Raw genomic sequence first — 18,590 nt, 5'->3', positions numbered from 1 at the left:
GGAGGGAATTCCACGTCAAAAGGCACATTCCAGGGGCTGGGGAGACGGCTGAGCAGTTAGAGCCCTTGTTTGCATGCAGAATACCACAGCCTGGTTCCCTGCCCTTGCAGAGGACCCAGGTTCAGTTCCCAGCGCCCACAGGGTAGCTCAGACTCACCTACAACTAATTCTAGGGAACCCAATGCCCTCTTGTGGCCTTAGTGAGCACTGCACACACATGGTTACTTACGCCCAGGCAAAACACTCACATATTATAAAAATAAATAAAGAAGCCAGGCAGTGGTGGCGCATGCCTTTAATCCCAGCAATTGGGAGGCAGAGGCAGATGGATCTCTGAGTTCAAGGCTAGCCTGGTCTACAGAGTGAGTTCCAGGACAGCTAGGGCTACACAGAGAAACCCTGCCTTGAAAAACAAAAACAAAACAAAACCAAAAAAAAAAACGACACACAGTCAGACTGCCAGATTGCCTTAACATTTAATTTTCAAGTATAAAGGCTTCATTGCAGAAGGGAGTCAGGGCCACGGGCAGTGGGCAGGGAATCTAAAAGCCCAGGTGTGGATAAACACAGGACCTGCTGGCTCCTGGGTAACCACTGCCAGTCCTGTGGTACCCTGTCTGTGCCTGGGACCTTCTGCTGGAAGCCAGGCAGCGAGGTAGCTGTGAGAGGAAAAGGGTGCTGGGCGGCCGGTGTCGGCTCACATGACCACACAACACTGGCACGTCTTTTGCTTAGGGCCACCAGCCTCTTTGGCCTCAGCTACCTCAAGCTGCCGGGCAGGTGCATAAGTGGGTGCAGGGTGGTCGCCAGGGTTGGTGCTGGACACCTCCTGATGGAGCAGTGGCTGGCCTTCCACAGGCTGCTCCGGGGCTGGGGTCTCTGACAAGAGCGGGGTGGCATCGCCGGGAGGACCCTCACTCTCAGCACAGCGCTGAGGCTCCCTGGCTGTCTCTTCCACCGGTCCTTCTTGCTTCTCCAGGCTCTGCAGTCCTTGCTCCTCTGACGTGGGCTCCTCCTGGACACAAAGAGGGGTCCCTGGCTGCTTGGCGTCCTCCACCCGAAACTCTGCTCCTTCATTGGATTTGCCTTGCTCTCCCGGACTCACCTCCTCCTTGGCGCCTGGGGTCTTCTCTGCCTCTGCTGATGGTTCACTGCCTCCTGGCTCTCCTTCCAATAGTTTCTCGCTTCCTTTAGTTTCTTCATCCAACGAGCTCTCGCCTCCTGGCTCTCCTTCCAATAGTTTCTCGCTTGCTTTTGACTCTCTGTCCAATGAGCTTCCGCCGTCCCTCTCCTCCTCTGACGGCTCCAGTGGACCCTCTGTGTTTTTCTCCGCCACCAGTGGCTTCTCCGTGGTGTCTGGCTCTTCCTCACCTCCTGTTTTCACTTCCAGTGGCTCTTCACCCTCCTTCCCCTCCACGGCCCACTGTTCCTCCTCTGTGGCTCTCTCTGCCCCCAAAGGGCCCTGGCTGCCTTCCCCCGCCTCCTCTTCTGCCTGGCTCTCCTCTCTTCCCTGGGCGGGCTCCGGCGCCTCAGGGGCCCCACCCCGCTCTACCCCGAGCTTTTCTGCCGTTGGCCTTTCTTCCATGCCCTCTGATCTCTCCACTTCTCTCCTCTCCACCTCCCAGGACGCTTCACTCCCTCTGGGCTGTGCTCCCATCAAAGCCTCGGGTCCTCCCACACAGCCCGCCCCTGGGGGTGCTTCCAAGCCCTCCATCAAGAGCTCCTCCCAGTCTTCACTGAGGGCCACTCTCTCCACCCAAATGAAGGACCCCTCCTCTCCTCCAGGGTCCCCCTGCCCGGCACCCTCAGGACTGTCTCTAGAAGCACCTTCCTCTTTCCTGGAAATTTCCACCTCAACCTGCTCCTGGAGCCTTGGGGGACTGATTTGTGCGGCCTCTGCATTACTGCCTGACTCCCCTGTGACATCGGGATCACTGCCTCCCAGCCCCTCCCAGACCACCTCCACCACACCCCTGCCCTCCTTCACCCAAGTGGGGAGCTCAGGGCTGCTGGTGCCCTGCCTAGTCCCGATGGCCTCGAGGACCACCTCTTCCACCTTAGCCTCCAGCTCCACGCCCGTGGGGTCTGTGGCACTGTTCTCAGTGGCCCGAAGCCCAGCCCAATCCACCTCTACCACCCCATCTCCTTTGGCCTTAGTGACACTCGCCGCCCCTCGGCTCAGCTGCTCTGGGAGGGGGCTATGCTCCGGGCAGGGGCCGTTGGCTTCTGAAGAGGCCCCTGTGGCCTCAGGGGATGGCCTCAAGGCTGGCAGAACCTCAATGAGCTCCTCCCTGGGACCAGAGGGGGACTCAGGGGACATGCCCACCGGGCCAGCTGGCAGGGAAGTTCTCTTGTCCACATCAGTGAGGCCTGGGGGAATCAAAGGAGGGAAGGGCAGGGAGGTCAGGACGATGCGGGACGAAGAGGACCCTCACCCCAGATTCTTTTGGGTCAAGTGAACTGGTGGTGACTGTACCCCAGACCTTGGGATTCCAATACTTGCCTGCAGGACCTGCCTCCATGGTGGGCTGAGAGAGAGGACGGGGCCCCTGCAAATGGAATAGAGACAAGGTCCAACGGGCCCTGGTTTCTACCGCCCAGGCACGTTTGTACTCTACCTGCTTAACCAATACTATGTTAACGCTTCCTTGGCCAGCTTCTGAGGTCGTCCTAGACAAAGGATTTGGGGGGAGGGAGGAAGTGCTGGTATAGAACCAGGGCCTTGGCGCACACAAGGTCAGTGTAGTACAGCTGAACCATATCCCCAGCCTGAAAAGACCTGATGCAATCAGACGGGAAGAGGGAAGTGATAAACAGAACAACCAATAAATACACAGTGTTTGCACATTGGAAGGGGAGAGGAAGAAGCAGCGATGGGAAGAAGCCGGGAGAGGTCGGGGGTGTGGGAGGTGTGGGGGTTCCAGTGTTTCCTGTAGAGACAAGCCTGGGCGTGGCTTCTGGAGGTGTGCGGGGTGGGGTATGCTCTGTCCAGAGTGCTGAGTTGGAGACCGTTGTTCCAGGCTAAGGAACAGGAACAGCACTGATCTAGACACGAAAGGGAATAGGAAAGAGACAGTGTGACAGCATGGAGTGACGGGAGAGATGAAGAAAGGCCTGGGGCAGCTGCACACATCTGCACGCACACAAACCCCCTTTGTGATCCAGGCATGGAGGTGGACGCCTGTAACCCTGCCACTGGCAAAGCTGAAGCAGGAAGACAGTGAGTTCTAAATTATAATTTCACTGGCCCCTCCTAAAGGCACTTCTGAGTTGGTTTTCCCGTTTTAGGGATAAGGAAACTAAGGTCTAGACAAGGAAAACCAACCTGCACCAGAACACAGCAAAGTAACAGTGGGTTTGACTGCACACCAAGGCAGAGGCTGCCTCTGAGAGAGCACACCTCTGCTGAGTCCCGGCCTAACGCTGCTGACCACACCCCCCTCTCCACCCCTCCCAGCCCCTGCTCACCTCTCTGCGCCAGGAGGGCCTGCCAGCAGGTCTGTGTTGGGCACCTGTGGACGCACTTTGCAACAGCTGCAGCTGTGACTGGAGTCTGAGGGAGAGAGGAGGGGGGCTGCTGGAAGCGGGCCGGACTAAACCTGCTCCATTTCTGGGGGCTGTCAAAGGCTGGGGCATGGCTCAAAAGCAGGCATTCCCGACTCACGAAAACAAGCTGTCTTCCAGGTTACGAATTCGAGCCTGGGCCTGTCCCTCAGGCGACTGTGGGTCCTTGGAGGCCAGGTCCTCCGGCCGCTCTGGCCCTTCAGCCGCCCCATCCATGAGCCAACGTTCTCGAAGAGATTTCCTCTGGACATGGGAAGAGAGTCCGGAGCTAGCCACGGGAAGCCTGCCTTCCCACCCATTGCTTGCAAACGCCCAGAGGGCACATCCATCAGGCTGGGAGACATGCCCATATCTGGTCCCCCAACACCATGCAAGCAAGCATCCTTCCCAAGCAGAGGCACACAACCATCATCCTTCCAGCCTGCTCAGTCCACTGGTCCTGCCAAGCCAGAAAGACCTCCCAATGCGCCCCTCTCCACCCCAGCGTTGGCCTAAGTCTCCTCCATCACCGTCAAACGGGGAGAAGCCCTCCACCTTCCCCACACTCTTCCAGAGTGCGGCTGCTGTCTCCATGGCTACCTTTCGCCCGCCTCCTCTCCATCTCCCCCTCCCCAAATTGGACAGAGGTTCCTATTGTCTCTCAGCCGGCCTCACAAAGATAATAACCCCACTTCACCGCCGGGGCTGGACGGGAGTCGCCAACCTTGAGCCGCTCCACGCGGAGTTTCTCCTCCTCCAGCTCGCGACGCGCAGCGCCGATCTCCTCCTGCAGCCGCCGCTTCTCCTGCGCACACACGACCCAGAGCTGCGGGCGGGCCCGGTGCCGCCCTTCGCCCGCCTCCCCGGGGCTCCCGGGACTCCCGGGGCGTCCTCCCGCGGGCGGGGGCCGCAGAGCGCTGACTCAGCAGCGGGAGGGGCGGGGCGGGGCGGGGCGGGACCGGGCGGCCGCGCCCTGATGCTGCGGAGGCCGGGCGCACGCCCAATGGTGGTCCGAAGATGGGGGCGGGGCGGGGCTTAGGAATGGGGACTAGGGTTTCGGACCTCTGGGATGGGGAGGATGGCCAGACGAGGGGCACACCTTTGTAGCCCCAAGACTCAGGAGGCAGGAGTAGGATGGTCTCCCTGAGTTCCATGCCCGCCTGGACTACAAAGGGAGCAGTAACTTGGAGGCTACTTTGGGCCACAGAGACCCTGCGACAATAAATTCTTTAAAAGGGGGGTGAAAGGATTCAAAGACATGTGGGTCTAGATGTAGGGAACGTGCTAGTGAGATGGAGGTCAAAATGGGGGTGCAGGGGTAGACATCCAGAGAGACTCAGGCGTAGATAGAGGTGGGGGCAGAGAGAGGGTACAAAGATGGAAATGCGGGGTGCATGTTGTGTTCAGAGACATGAACGACAGCCGGGCGGTGGCGGCACACGCCTTTAATCCCAGCACTCAGGAGGCAGAGGCAGGCGGATCTCTGTGAGTTCGAGGCCAGCCTGGTCTCCAAAGTGAATTCAAGGAAAGGCGCAAAGCTACACAGAGAAACCCTGTCTCGAAAAACAAAAACAAAAACAAAACAAAAAAAAAACAAACAGAGACATGAACGAGGTGATAGTGCAAAGCACCCATGGGCCACTTAAAGTTGGGGTGCTGAGGAGTCGGGTCCAGAAAAATGGGGGTGGATGAGGTGGGGAAGTCAGTAAGGTGGAATACAAAAGGAAGGATTAGAAAAATGGAGAGTACACAGGTGACCAGAGACTTGGGGTACAGAGGGGCTCCAGGGTTGAGGTGCAGAAGTGGGCTACAGAGAGTTGGGGAGCTAAGAGGTAGAAGTCTGAGATGAAGTACAGAAGATGGAGTGCCGAGTGGAAGCCAGAAAAATGGAGCAGACACAATTTAGAGGTCAGGGTTCAGGGATGAGATATAGAAACAGGTTTTAGAAAGGGTTCTGAAATGTGGGGTGCAGAAATATGGAGTGCAGAGTTGGCTTGGAGACTAGAGGTGCACAGTGGTGGTCAGAAATACGGAGTGCAAAAATGAGGGTGCAGAGAACCGAGGTCCAGAAACAGGCTAGTGAGGAAGGGGCGCACGGAGGCTGTCAGAGCAGAGGTAGGAGGCACACGGGTGGATTAGCGTCACGGAGTGAGCGGACTGAAGGGACAGCGCGCAGACGGTGGGGTTCCCTAAGGAGGGGCTCCAAAGGTGGGGTGCCATATATGGAGACCTAAGAGGCGAGGCGTGTGAGTGGCTTCGGAGGAGGTGTTTCTGGGCGTCCCAAATGACACCCTCCATTCAGCCAGTGACAGGGACCAGGCACAGGAGCTGCCTGAGGCGTGTCCTGGACAGGACGGGAACGTGCAGCTCAGTTCTTCACAGATCCAGACTCGCTCCCTATGGGGTAAACATGCCCTACTCCGATGGAGCAGGGCAAGAGGAAGCCTGAACAACTCCTGGGATTCTCAGGGTTCTGGGAGTGTGGCACTTACAGCGATGACCTCCAGTCGCTGCCGATAGAGGGCGCTCTCCGCCATGACCCTGCGGGGGGAATGGGGAGCTGAGGGGCGTTTCCTAGGGACCCCGGCCCTCAGCAGGCGAGCTCCTAAAGGTCCTTTCCTAATTAAGAACCCTGGGCTGCCAAGAGAGAGCCCAGTGCCTCTGTTTCCCCCTCTCCACCAGGGAAGAGCCGGGAAATGACTGGAGTGTGGGAATGCGAGGCCACGACCATCAAGCTAAAGGAGGGTTTCACACCATCTTTCTCAGTCTCAGTCTCAGCTGTGAAACCCCAATCGTGCAAGAGAGCAATCTAAGCAATTTCCACACTTCATACAATTTATACTCAGCTGTAATAACTATTCTTACAGGCTCCCACAGACTCTCCAGTTCTGCCGGGCTCCAAATATGCTGTGTGTCTCCTGCTAGTCCCACGCCTTCTCTGGACCTTAGCTCCCACCCTTAAGCACCAGGGTGTGCGGTATGAGGGAATGTGGGGGAGAAAAGTGACCATTAAACCATTACCATGGTAACTCCCAGGCTGTCTCCTTTCCACTTGTCTACCCCCTTCCTGCTGGGGGCAAGGGTCACTGGGCCATCCTGCCTAGCTGTGGACTTTGAGCTTCAAGGAGGGGGATTTGAGGTTTACGGTTTAACCCGATCTTTCCCCACCCTTGTTCTAACTGGAATGTGTCAGCATCCTGCTCCCCACCCCCAGGGGGCCCTGGGTCTTCATTTAGGGGACAGGCAGTGTCAAGATGACATGGTCACTGAGCAGCACAGGTGTGGGGCTGTGTTAGGCCCACTTCAGCCACGGGGCAGAAACGGGATCTCCCAGCCTGCCTTCCTCCAGGCCAGACAGGGTGGGCACGAAGATCTTAGTGTTTATTAATTTAAATCCTAGCACATCGGGGAGAGAATCCCAGCGCCACTGTCCACATTCCAGCCAAGTCCGCTCAGATCCTCCCGCCACACCCTGAAGACATAACAGTGCTATTTATAGTGTCCTAAGTGCCCTGCAGGGCTTCCGCTGAACCACAGCCACCTCGCTCAGGCTCCACCCCCACCCCGGCTGGCTGCAGTCCACTCTCCCAGCTGACATTCCAGCTAAGAACAGACCCAGCGTAGCCACAGCCACGTGCCCATCGGGCTTTGAAATGCCCTGTCTGGAGAGACACTCACTCTTCCCCGAGGTCCCGTGCGGCAAACAGCTGACGGTCCCATTTACCAAAGGGGAAACTGAGCCTCTCAGGGTAGCAAAAGGACTTGTCCAAGGCTGGCGACAATGCCCAGTGAGCTGATGCTCAGAACCAGCTTAAACCTGTGCTCTCAGCTCTGCTGCAGCAGGATAGCCTGGTGTCTGCTGCAGCAGGAACAAAAGCCTGTCTCAAGGTGAGTCAAAGACCACACCAGGTTGTCCTCTGTCCACACACACGTGCAAACATGCACACATACCCTTACTCTCACAACCTTGTACACACACACACACACACTCTTACACACACACTCACATAGTCAAACATGCACACACACACAAACATGTACACATACACATACTCTCACACTCTTGCACACACTCTCATATGCACACACATTCTTACACACATATACTCACACAAGATGCACTCACACAATGCACCCACACACACTCACAGCACAAGACTTGTCCAAAGTCGGAAGGCAAATGTGAAGCAATTCTCCCTTGGTGCTGGCAACACACAGTTTGGGGTTCAGGGCCTCCAGAGACCCACCTAGAGGTGAGGACTTCCACCGGGGCAGGGGCTGAAGGTCGCCTGTCAGGTGTCCCTGGGGGAGGGCTGAAGTCCCCTCGCAGTCCCCCTCCTAAGATGCTATCTCCCTAACTCTTCCTTGGGGGGGGGATCGGGTTCCCGTTGCTAGGCAACCAGGTTTGTACTTGGTAAATAATGCAATGGAGGGCACAGGAGAGTGAAGGACAGAATTGGGGTCCCAGGTGGAGGGAAGCCTCTTTCTGGAAGTTTCTATAACCCCTGGGAGCCCTGCTCGCTGCTAGGGATGGACCAGACGCACACTAGGCAAGAGCCGGCGACTGAACCAAGCTTCTTTCATTTGAAAAGCCCTCGGCTAGGGCCAGCTCCCGAACCTTCCTCCACAGTGCTCATCGCCAGCTCCGGGGTCGCGCCTCAGCCACAACCTGCTTAGTACCAAAAAGGCGCAGAGAGGTGGCCACTGCCTGGCTGCGACTTTGCCAGTCTTTGGAAGCTGGAGCGCTCGCTTCCTCCCTTCCTGGACTCCAGCATTCTCGCTCACTCTGCAAACTTGGGGGTTCGGTGGCACATTCGTGTACCCCGACATTCTCTGCCCCCTAACTTGGCAGCAGGCCCCGCTCTCTGGGGAAGTGGCTCTCAAGGAGCCCGGGCTTGGCCACTCCACGTTCTCCCCAGGCTCCCTTAGGAGAGGCCAGCTGGGGCTCCCAGGGTAGGCCGGCGCGCACCCCCCAGCCTTTCCACTCTGCCCATCCGTCCCCACCCCAGACACTTACATGGGTGTGGCTGTGGCCGGGGACAGTACCGGGGTCTGCAGGGCCATCTCTGCCCTCGCGCGCGCGCGGTGTGAGCCGAAGCTCGCGGTCTCGGCCCTGGCTGGTGGGAGGGGGCTGCGGGGCGGAGCGGGAGAGCAGGTCCGGCTGGTTTGGGCGGGAGGCGCGGCCCGGCTGGGGCTGGGGCAGTGTAGGGAGCCCTATCAACTTCTCAGGATGAATTATTTACCAGCCTCCGGCCTCCGCGCTGCACTCGGCTGCTTCCCAGTTCACGCGCGCGCAGCCACGCTGGTGCTCCAGCAGGTGGGGGAGAGCGGCCAAGCACTGACCCGCGGCCGCCCGGGGACCCACGCCTGCGATGGGCACTCAGACATGAACGTTTTAGTAAAAACCCAGGGTCACTGCCTCCCTTCTAGGACCTTGGAGCAGGCGGGAGGGAGAGCTCTCTGACTCAGCTTCTGGAGACTATAGCAACCAAGAAGCCCGGGATGAGGGTCACGGTGGACAACTGGCATCAGGTTTCAAGGCCTCAGTTTGCCTCGCTGTGAAATGGGAGAATAAATTCAAAAGGCCTGCAGATCAGAAGACCTCGTTGTATTATACAACGTTTAGAGGTGAGGGTAGAAATGAGAAAGGACAGGGAGATGACCTCCAACTCACTCCTGAGGACGCCTTCCCTTTGAACTCTTGGGTGCTGCAATGTCAGACCAACACACTCAGACCAAGTTTGCTCCTCACCTTGTGAGAGTGGCCCTGGTCTCTTTCCCTAGGCGTTTCAGAGGAACTCTGAGCAAAGACCCTCCCCGCCAGGCTAAGTGGTATGCTCACCCACCTCCAAGCCTTTCCAGTCCTGACCGCTTCAGGGCTCCATGCGCACCCTTGGCATGTAAAATGGAGATCTCCTGCGTACACACGCTCCACCATGCTGGCTAGGGGCTGTCCACAAGGGCTGGGATCTCCTGTGTCCCACCGTCTATGGTCTGATTGAACTCAGCCAGGCAATTGGCCTGACTTGGGATCCCACTACTAGGGAGGCTGAGTTAGGAGAATGGCAAGGTCAAGCCTTACCTGGGTTACAGAATGGCTTAAAAACCAGCCTGGCAAACGGATGGAACTAGAAAATATCCTGAGTGAGGTAGCCCAGACTGAGAAGGACAAACATGGTATGTACTCACTCATAAGTGGATACTAGATATAAATCAAAGAACAATCAGACTGCAACCCACAGAACCATGGAGGCTACATAGCAGGGGGGACCCTAGGGTGACTGTGGTTTATAGCAAGTTTTGGTTTTACCCAATCACTGGGCAAGTTTTAGTGAAACATTTCACTATTAGGATAAGAATTTGTACTGTATCAAGCTGATGAAAGAAAATGCTGGCCGTACTTTCAGGAGGGGAGGTTAAAATCTTTTTAGAATATGGATTAGCCTATAGAAAAATGTCTGCCGTAAATCAAACAGTGAAGGGAAAGATGAATAGGAATCTCACTTACACAACTTAAGTAAAACATAGCTCTCTGAACAGATGAAGACAGGTTTCTTCTGTATCCCAGAATCTAATCAATATTTATATGTATAATTCAGCTATCATTTGGCTTAAAAGGGCTTATTGGGAAACATTATCATTTATACTATTTTCTACAGAGAAAATATTTTACTGTTTAAAATAACCCTGGATTTTTAAGTTATAGCCAGTTTTTATGTTCAGGTTATCTGTGTATTATTTCTCCTGCAGTTGTATATAAAATTGTTTTTACATTAAAAAAAAAGGACAAATACTATAGAATTGTATTACATGAAATATATAGAATATATAAATTCATAGAGACAGAAGGATTAGATGTTATCTCAAGATGGAGAAGAAAGGAATATAGAGCAATGGTTTACTAAGTACAGAAGCTCTGTTTTGTGTGATGGAAAAGCCCCACAAATGGACAGTAGTATCAGGACATAATATCATGAATGTAATAAATCAATACAATTAATGTAATTAATGAATATCATAAATATAATTATTGAATGAATACTGCAAGTGTAATCAATGAATACCACAAATGTAATTAATATCATGAGTGTAATTAATGAATATCATAACAGCCTGGGCATGGATGACACACACCTTTAATCCCAGCACTCTGGGCAGAGGTAGATGGATATCTGTGAGTTCAAGGCCAGCCTGGTCTACCGAGTGAGTTCCAAGACAGCCAGGGCTACACAGAGAAACAAAAACAAAACAAAACCCAAAAAATCTAGCCTGGGCAACTTAGTAAGATACTGTCTAAAAATAAAGCGTGGTGGGGGGTGGGCGGGTGCTCAACATGTAGTTTCCTGGTGAACTTTTTTTTCCAAGTTTCCTGCTTGTCTGACATACATGAGGCCCTAGATTCAGTTCCTAGTACAGGAAGGGAAAAAAGTTAAATTTGAGTTTCTAGCTCATTCTGAAAATATATTTCCACGATGGGAAGAGAGAACATGTATGTGTGTATATATGAATACACATTTGTGTGTGCTGGAGTGGATGGAACCTAGGGTCGTATACATACATGGTGGGCAAACCCTCTACATGGAGTCACGCCCCAGCCCTTGTTTTATGTGTCTATTCTTCTGCATGTGGAGGCGGATGTGAGTGTCAGGTGTGTTCTATCCATCTCTATCTCACTTTCTGAGACAGGGCCTCTCACTGAACCAGAGGGTCACCACGTGGCTAACTAACTGGCCAGTAAGGCTCAGGAACACACCTATCTCTGTCTCCACAGTGCTGGGATTGAGACATGAGCTCCCACACAGGCTCTCGCACACTCAGGCTCCCGCACACACAGGCTCCCTCACACACAGGCTCCCTCACACACAGGCTCCCCCACACTCAGGCTCCCCCACACTCAGGCTCCCGCACACACAGGCTCCCCCACACTCAGGCTCCGCACACACAGGCTCCCGCACACACAGGCTCCCGCACACACAGGCTCCCGCACACTCAGGCTCCCCCACACTCAGGCTCCCGCACACACAGGCTCCCGCACACACAGGCTCCCCCACACTCAGGCTCCCCCACACTCAGGCTCCCGCACACACAGGCTCCCGCACACACAGGCTCCCGCACACACAGGCTCCCGCACACTCAGGCTCCCCCACACTCAGGCTCCGCACACACAGGCTCCCACACACTCAGGCTCCGCACACACAGGCTCCCGCACACACAGGCTCCCGCACACACAGGCTCCCCCACACTCAGGCTCCCCCACACTCAGGCTCCCCCACACTCAGGCTCCCCCACACTCAGGCTCCCACCACTGCCACACTCAGGCTCCCATGCACACACAGGCTCCCGCACACTCAGGCTCCCGCACACATCAGGCTCCCGCCACACACTCAGGGGCACACAGGCCCATGCACACAGGCTCCCATGCACACACAGGCTCCCGCACACTCAGGCTCCCGCACACTCAGGCTCCCGCACACTCAGGCTCCCGCACACATCAGGCTCCCATGCACACACAGGCTCCCATGCACACGCAGGCTCCCGCACACACAGGCTCCCGCACACTCAGGCTCCCGCACACTCAGGCTCCCGCACACTCAGGCTCCCCCACACTCAGGCTCCCCCACACTCAGGCTCCCCCACACTCAGGCTCCCGCACACACAGGCTCCCGCACACACAGGCTCCCACACTCGCACACACAGGCTCCCACTGCACACACAGGCTCCCGCACACTCAGGCTCCGCACACTCAGGCTCCCCACACTCAGGCTCCCCCACACTCAGGCTCCCCCACACTCAGGCTCCGCACACTCAGGCTCCCGCACACACAGGCTCCCATGCACACTCAGGCTCCGCACACACAGGCTCCCATGCACACACAGGCTCCCGCACACTCAGGCTCCCCCACACTCAGGCTCCCGCACACACAGGCTCCCGCACACTCAGGCTCCCGCACACTCAGGCTCCCCACACTCAGGCTCCCCCACACTCAGGCTCCCCACACACAGGCTCCCCCACACTCAGGCTCCGCACACACAGGCTCCCCACACCAGGCTCCCGCACACACAGGCTCCCATGCACACACAGGCTCCCACACACAGGCTCCCGCACACACAGGCTCCCGCACACTCAGGCTCCGCACACACAGGCTCCCGCACACACAGGCTCCCATGCACACACAGGCTCCCATGCACACTCAGGCTCCCGCACACAGGTTCCCTCATAGGCTTTTTTATGTGGGTGGTGGAGACACAAACCCAGGTCCTCACGCTTGCACAGAAGGAACTTTGGACTGAGTTATCTTTCCAGATGCCTTGAATGTTTTTTTGTTTTGTTTTGTTTTTAACATTTTCCATTTGTGGTAGTTAGCACACTCATAATAGCGGACGGCTCTCACTCTATCTAGTCCAAGAACATCTCCAGGCAGGCGGTGGTGGCACACACACTTGGGAGGCAGGGGCAGCCAGATCTCTGAGTTCAAGACCAGCCTGATCCACACAGCGAGTTCCAGGACAGCCAGGGCTACTCAAGGAAACCCTGTCTCAAAAGCAAAAACAAAAACAAAAACCATCCATCTCCATCACCCCAGAAGGGAGTCCTGTCCCTATAGCAGTCACCCCAATCCCTGTGCAGCTCCCACCCCTCACTGAAAACACCCTCCTGCACCTGTCTGTGGGGTTTGCCTGTTCTGTTCTACACACCACACACACACACACACACACACACACACACTGACACACACACACTGACACACACACATGCACACACACACACTGACACACACATGAGCGCGCACACACACCACGCACACACACACACTGACACAATGTAGTTTTTTGCATCATTTTCTCATTCAGCATCATGGTTTGGTTTTGTTTTGTTTTGAGCTGAGGATCGAACCCAGGGCCTTGCACTTGCTAGGCAAGCGCTCTACCACTGAGCTAAATCCCCAACCCCGTTTTCTTATTTATTTATTTATTTAGTTAGTTAGTTATTTTGCAAGTTCTTGTGTAGCCCGAGGTGGTCTCAAAATCACTGAGCAGTGAAGGGGACTGTGAAGTTCTGACCCTCCTGCCTCTACCTCCCAAGCGCTGGGATTACGAGAGTGTGCCCCACACCCATACCTGGCCAGCATCCTGGTCTCAGTTTGTCCACACCATGGCAACAATCAGTTCTTCATTTCCCTTTATGGGTAAATAATATTCCACTGTGTGGATGGTCTACTTTTCCCCCTTAAGTTTTAAAATATTTTTATGGTGTGTGTGTGTGTGTGTGTGTGTGTGTGTGTGTGTGTGTGTGTACATGTATATGTGAGTACGTTTGTTTCAGGAATTCTGTAATCAGGCTAGTAGTCAATGGTAAGGAGCAGCTTGGCCCAAAGGGTGGGGTCTTCTCTGGAGAGATGTGACCCCATAAGAAGTCGAGTGAGCCGGGCGGTGGTGGTGCACACCTTTGATCCCAGCACTCAGGAGGCAGAGCCAGGTGGATCTTTGTGAGTTCGAGGCCAGCCTGGTCTGCAGAGTGAGTTCCAGGAAAGGCTCCAAAACTACACAGAGAAACCCTGTCTCGGGAAAGGAGGAGGAGGAGGAGGCAGGGGAGGAGGAGAAGGAGGAGGAAGGAGGAGGAGGAGGAGGAGAGGAGAAGAAGGAGAAAAAGAAGCTGGTGGGAGGCTCTCTTGGACGGTGAGGGCTGGCATTGAGCCACAGAGAAAGCTCAGCTTGGAGCTTCCGATCCCCCTTGAGAACAAAGAGGCAGCAGCAACTGGACCCACAGCGGTGTGGCAGCTTGGTGGTTTTGTTTTGTTTTGTTTTTGTATCATGAGTGTAGCACATTGACTTTGCAGGTTAATAACTCTGACTTGACCCACAGACCTCCTTCTTTACACACTCACGTGTGTGAGTGCCCTGGCGTGCGGATGAAGGTGTAAGCACAATCTTCCTTGAGGGTCTTTGGCTGTCCTCTTGTTGGAGATACAATCACTGTGTTTGCTGCTCTGTGCTCCAGACTCGTTGGCTTCGAACTCCCTCCATCTCACCATAGCAATGTTGCAATTGCAGATGTGTGTTGTGGGATATCTGATCACAGTGTGTGAAGATGTGTCTCTGTCCTTCCTCACCTGCCTATGGCACCTTCTGATTGGTTTAATAAAGAGCAGAACGGTCAATAGCTAGGCAGGAGATGCTAGGTAGTAAAAGGACCAAGCAGATGCCATAGCAGGCTGTCAGTCTTCTCTCACTGGTCAGGCCTCAGTTTCAGTTTCCTGAGACTTGAGCAGCAGTTTCTGGAAGGGCCATGACATAGTCCTTGCAGTAGCTCCCTTTCTGCACGTACTCTGACTGCTCAAGGTTCAGCCAGTTGTTTACTGTCTGGGACCCCTCACCAACTTAGAGCTGTGTGCATGTGTACATCAATGTGAACGTGTGAGGCCAGCCAGCCCTATGGCAGCTCAAGGACAAAGTCTGGGATTTGTTCAGGCCTGCCCCCAAGATGATAACTGTAACCTCCAACCAGTAAATTCAAAGGTTATATACCCTCACCCAATCATATGATGCCAAGGCTTGTACCACCCTGCTTGTGGTTTTTCCCTTTAAAAACCCCTCACTCTGAGAGCTCAGGGCCGTCCTCCTCCACCTGCTGTGTTGAGTGTTGGACGAGGACCAAGTCAGGCTTGCTTATTATCAATAAACCCCTGCGTGTTTTGCATCGGATATTGACTCTGTGGTAGTCTTGCTTGGGGGTCTCAAGATGCAGGCACACAGTGGGACTTCCATGGAGAGAGAGGAACTCTGGGAAGGTCCGAGGGGCAAGGGATTCACCAGCAAGATGTGGAGGAATCAGACCTACTGTACTGAGGAGAGGTAAGGCTCATGGTGGGACATAGATAATATAAACGAGTTAATTTAAGTTCTAAGAGCTGAGCCCAGGCTTTCACACTTAATAAGAAGTCTCCGTGTCATTATTTGGGATCTGGCAGTGCAAAGAAAGACTTGCTACAGCTGTGCACGGCCATGACCAGCCTCTGTGTGGTGTTATACAGGACTGTCCTCCTAACCAAACTCCCACCCCTCAGGTGTTCATCCGGGACGGCTGGGCTTGTTGACTGTGGACTTTCCCACTTGGAAGAAGTTAGGGAGGGTCATGGGACCCTCACCGGAATATCCGGTTACTCTTCCCAACCAGTTCATGTAATTCTGCTCTGGTTGCATGTGGCCTCTGGGCCTGTGGGAGGGGCTGGAGCACATAGATGGGGAAGGATGAAGGGGCAGGGCTCCATCTACATAGCCATTGGGAAGCCATCATCTGTCATCCATGCTGGATGCAGGCCTACAGCCCCACCCACTGCTCTGTACGTAAGTCTCAGAAACTCATGGGTTCCCCAGTATGAATTCTGGTGGAATCACACATTAGCTTGTTGCTGGGACAGAGGAGGAAGGGTGGGTGATGTTCATATCTCCCCAAGGGAGGTAATTTTAGAAACAGTGACTGTGGTGGTTTGAATGAGAATGGCCCATACATAGGCTCATCTGTTTGAATGTTTGGTCTCCAGTTGGTGGAACTGTTTGGGAAGGATTAGGAGGTGTGGCCTTAGAGGAGGAGTGTCACTGGCTGGATTTTGAGGTTTCACAAACCTACACCATTCCCAGTTAGCTCTCACTCTCTGCCTCTAGCTGTGTTTCAAGGTGTAAGTGTTCAGCTACAGCCCTAGTGACATACCATGCTCCCTGCCATGATGGTCATGGGCACTAACCCTCTGAAACTGTAAGCCCCACGTAAGTTCTTTCTTTTATAACTTGCCTTGGCTATAGTGTCCTGGCACGGCAGTAGATAAGTAACTAAGAGAGTGGGTTCTGGAGATTTGAACGCAGGTCAACACGCTTGCACAGGAAAGTGCTATACCCCCAGGGTCTCATTATGTTGCTCTGGCTGTCCTGGGACCAGGCTGGCCTTGAACTCACAGAGATCTGTCTGCCTCTGCCTCCAAGTGCTGAGATTAAAGGTGACTGGGTTTTTTATTTTTTAAACATTGTATAGCTAGTTAAGATGCCAGATGGGCTGGGTGGTGGTGGCGCACACGTTGATTCCAGCACTCGGGAGGCAGAGGCAGGCAGATCTCTGTGAGTTCGAGGCCAGCCTGGTCTACAGAGCGAGACCCAGGAAAGGTGCCAAAGCTACACAGAGAAACTGTCTCGAAAAAAAAAAAAAAGATGCCAGATGGTCTACTGGGAGGTGAAACACTCCACTCAGCAGGAAAGCTCCTTACGCTCAGGAAGTACACACCTTAAAGGCTTCAGGAAGCCCCTGAAATTGAACACATGTCCTTGGCCCCCCCCCAACAGTGTATAAGCAGTAAGAACTGCGGAGAGACAACCTCAGAGGAACGGAGTTGCCTGAGACACTCGAGTCACCAGACTGTACAGTGACCCAACTTCTCTGCTTCTGTGTGCTGTCACCACTGCTGGGTTAGGGGTCTCAGTAATGCCGTGGTCTTTGTAAGTAACCGTCACCCACACTCCCGTAAGTAACCCTAATAAAACCTATTGGTTTCACCAAGTTGGACTTGGGTGGTGTCCTTACTTTGGTCTGTCCTTGGTTCCTCATCTGGGATGAATAAGTGTTTGCTCCTATCTCCCGAAGAATAGTGTCACTCCACAAAATTTTCACACACACACACACACACACACACACACACACACACAAGCGTGCGCCACAGTGCAGGAGGAGGTCCGAGGATGAATGGAGGAGTCTTTTCTCAAGGAGCTCAAGGCATGATGCATGGTGGTGAGCATCTTTACTTTCCGAGCTCCTCACCAGCCTGACTCCAGAGCTGAGTAGACAGTCACCCCGTGTGTGTGGTGGTACTCAATTTGTACGTCCTCAGTCTGAGGTGTCTGTCCCACTGCAGGCTGTGGGTAGGAGGCCAGGCCCAGGAGAAACTAGAGAAATGATGTTTAAAGCCTGAGGTTGGCCTGGTGAAGTGCTGCACACATTGAATCCCAGCACTTGGGAGGCAGAGACAGGTGGATCTATGAGCTAGAGAACAGCCTGATCTACATGGTGAATTTCTGGACAGCCAGAGACACATATTGAGACCCCATCTCAAAAAACCAAAAAAAAAATTTTTTAATAAATAAATAAAGCATGAATTTGAGATTTTACAAGGTCAGACTTCTGACTGTTGGTCTGGGTGGTAATGCCTATATCCCAGAGCTTTAGAGGCTGAGACAGGAGTATGGGGGTTCTCTGTTTCAAAACAAAAACAGCTGGATATGGTAGCAGATACCTTTATGCCAGCACTCTGAAGGCTTCTGCTGAACTCCGTGAGTTCAAGGTCAGCCTGTATACATCTTGAGTCTCAGGGCAACCAGTGAGGCCCTACACAGTGAGGCCCTGTCTCTGAACAAGAGCAACATTCAGAGAGACTCCACAGTAGTTAAGAGTGTTCACTGTTCTGGCAAGAACCAGAGCTTGATTCTCAGCACCCATGTCAGACAACATACAACCCTCAAACTCCAGCTCCAGGGGATCTGCTGCCCTCTTCTGGCCTTCTTAGGCACCTACATATATGTGATCATACACATGAATAAAAACAAAATAAATTTTAAAAAGGAAACTGCTCCTAAGAAGATCCAGTTTGGTCCCAGCACCCATTCCAGGTGGCTCACAACTACTTGAATTTTGGTTCCAGGAGATCCAAGGGCATCAACACTCGTTTGCATAAATCTGCATGCACACATACATGCTGTGGAATAAACCTCTTGCACAATGTAAAGATTTGTCCCTCAGGGGCTGGAGAGATGGCTCAGGGGTTAAGAGCACTGACTGCTTTTCCAGAGGTCCTGAGTTCAATTCCCAGCAACCACATGGTGGCCCACAACCATCAGAAATGATGCCTCTTTTGGCCTAAGGGACACATGCAGGCAGAACACTGTATACGTATAAATAAATAAGAAAAAAAAAGATTTGTCACTCGAATCGGTTTAATAAAATGCTGATTGGCCAGTAGCCAGGCAGAAAGTATAGGCAGGGCAACCAAACTAAGAATGCTGGGAAGG

The 18,590-nt window shown here is 53.9% G+C and overlaps 1 protein-coding gene across 1 annotated transcript; it reads right to left on the bottom strand.

Moving 5' to 3' along the window:
• Nucleotides 1-457: 457 nt before the first annotated feature.
• Nucleotides 458-8,718, bottom strand: Palm3 (paralemmin 3). Its single transcript, XM_028858653.2, has 7 exons — nt 8,561-8,718; nt 6,036-6,084; nt 4,268-4,348; nt 3,665-3,807; nt 3,469-3,553; nt 2,504-2,549; nt 458-2,370 (listed from the first exon to the last, which is right to left on the bottom strand). The coding sequence occupies exons 1-7, from the start codon at nt 8,605-8,607 to the stop codon at nt 698-700; spliced, it is 2,124 nt and encodes a 707-aa protein (XP_028714486.1). The 5' UTR covers nt 8,608-8,718; the 3' UTR covers nt 458-697.
• Nucleotides 8,719-18,590: the final 9,872 nt, after the last annotated feature.

The sequence above is a fragment of the Peromyscus leucopus genome, chromosome 5 (genome assembly GCF_004664715.2).
Source record: "Peromyscus leucopus breed LL Stock chromosome 5, UCI_PerLeu_2.1, whole genome shotgun sequence".
Taxonomy (NCBI): Eukaryota; Metazoa; Chordata; class Mammalia; order Rodentia; family Cricetidae; genus Peromyscus; species Peromyscus leucopus.
Note: the sequence above shows the minus strand (reverse complement) of the source record. Positions and strands in the feature narration are given on the sequence as shown.

Bases quoted from the DNA above. Each gene is read 5' to 3' on its own strand.
- Palm3 (XM_028858653.2), bottom strand. From the start codon at position 8,607: ATGGCCCTGCAGACCCCGGTACTGTCCCCGGCCACAGCCACACCCAT. The intron at 4,349-6,035 runs GTAAGTGCCACA...GTGTGTGCGCAG, and splicing joins AGCGACTGGAGGTCATCGCT to GAGAAGCGGCGGCTGCAGGA. The intron at 2,550-3,468 runs GTGAGCAGGGGC...TTCCATTTGCAG, and splicing joins GGCCCTCCTGGCGCAGAGAG to GGGCCCCGTCCTCTCTCTCA.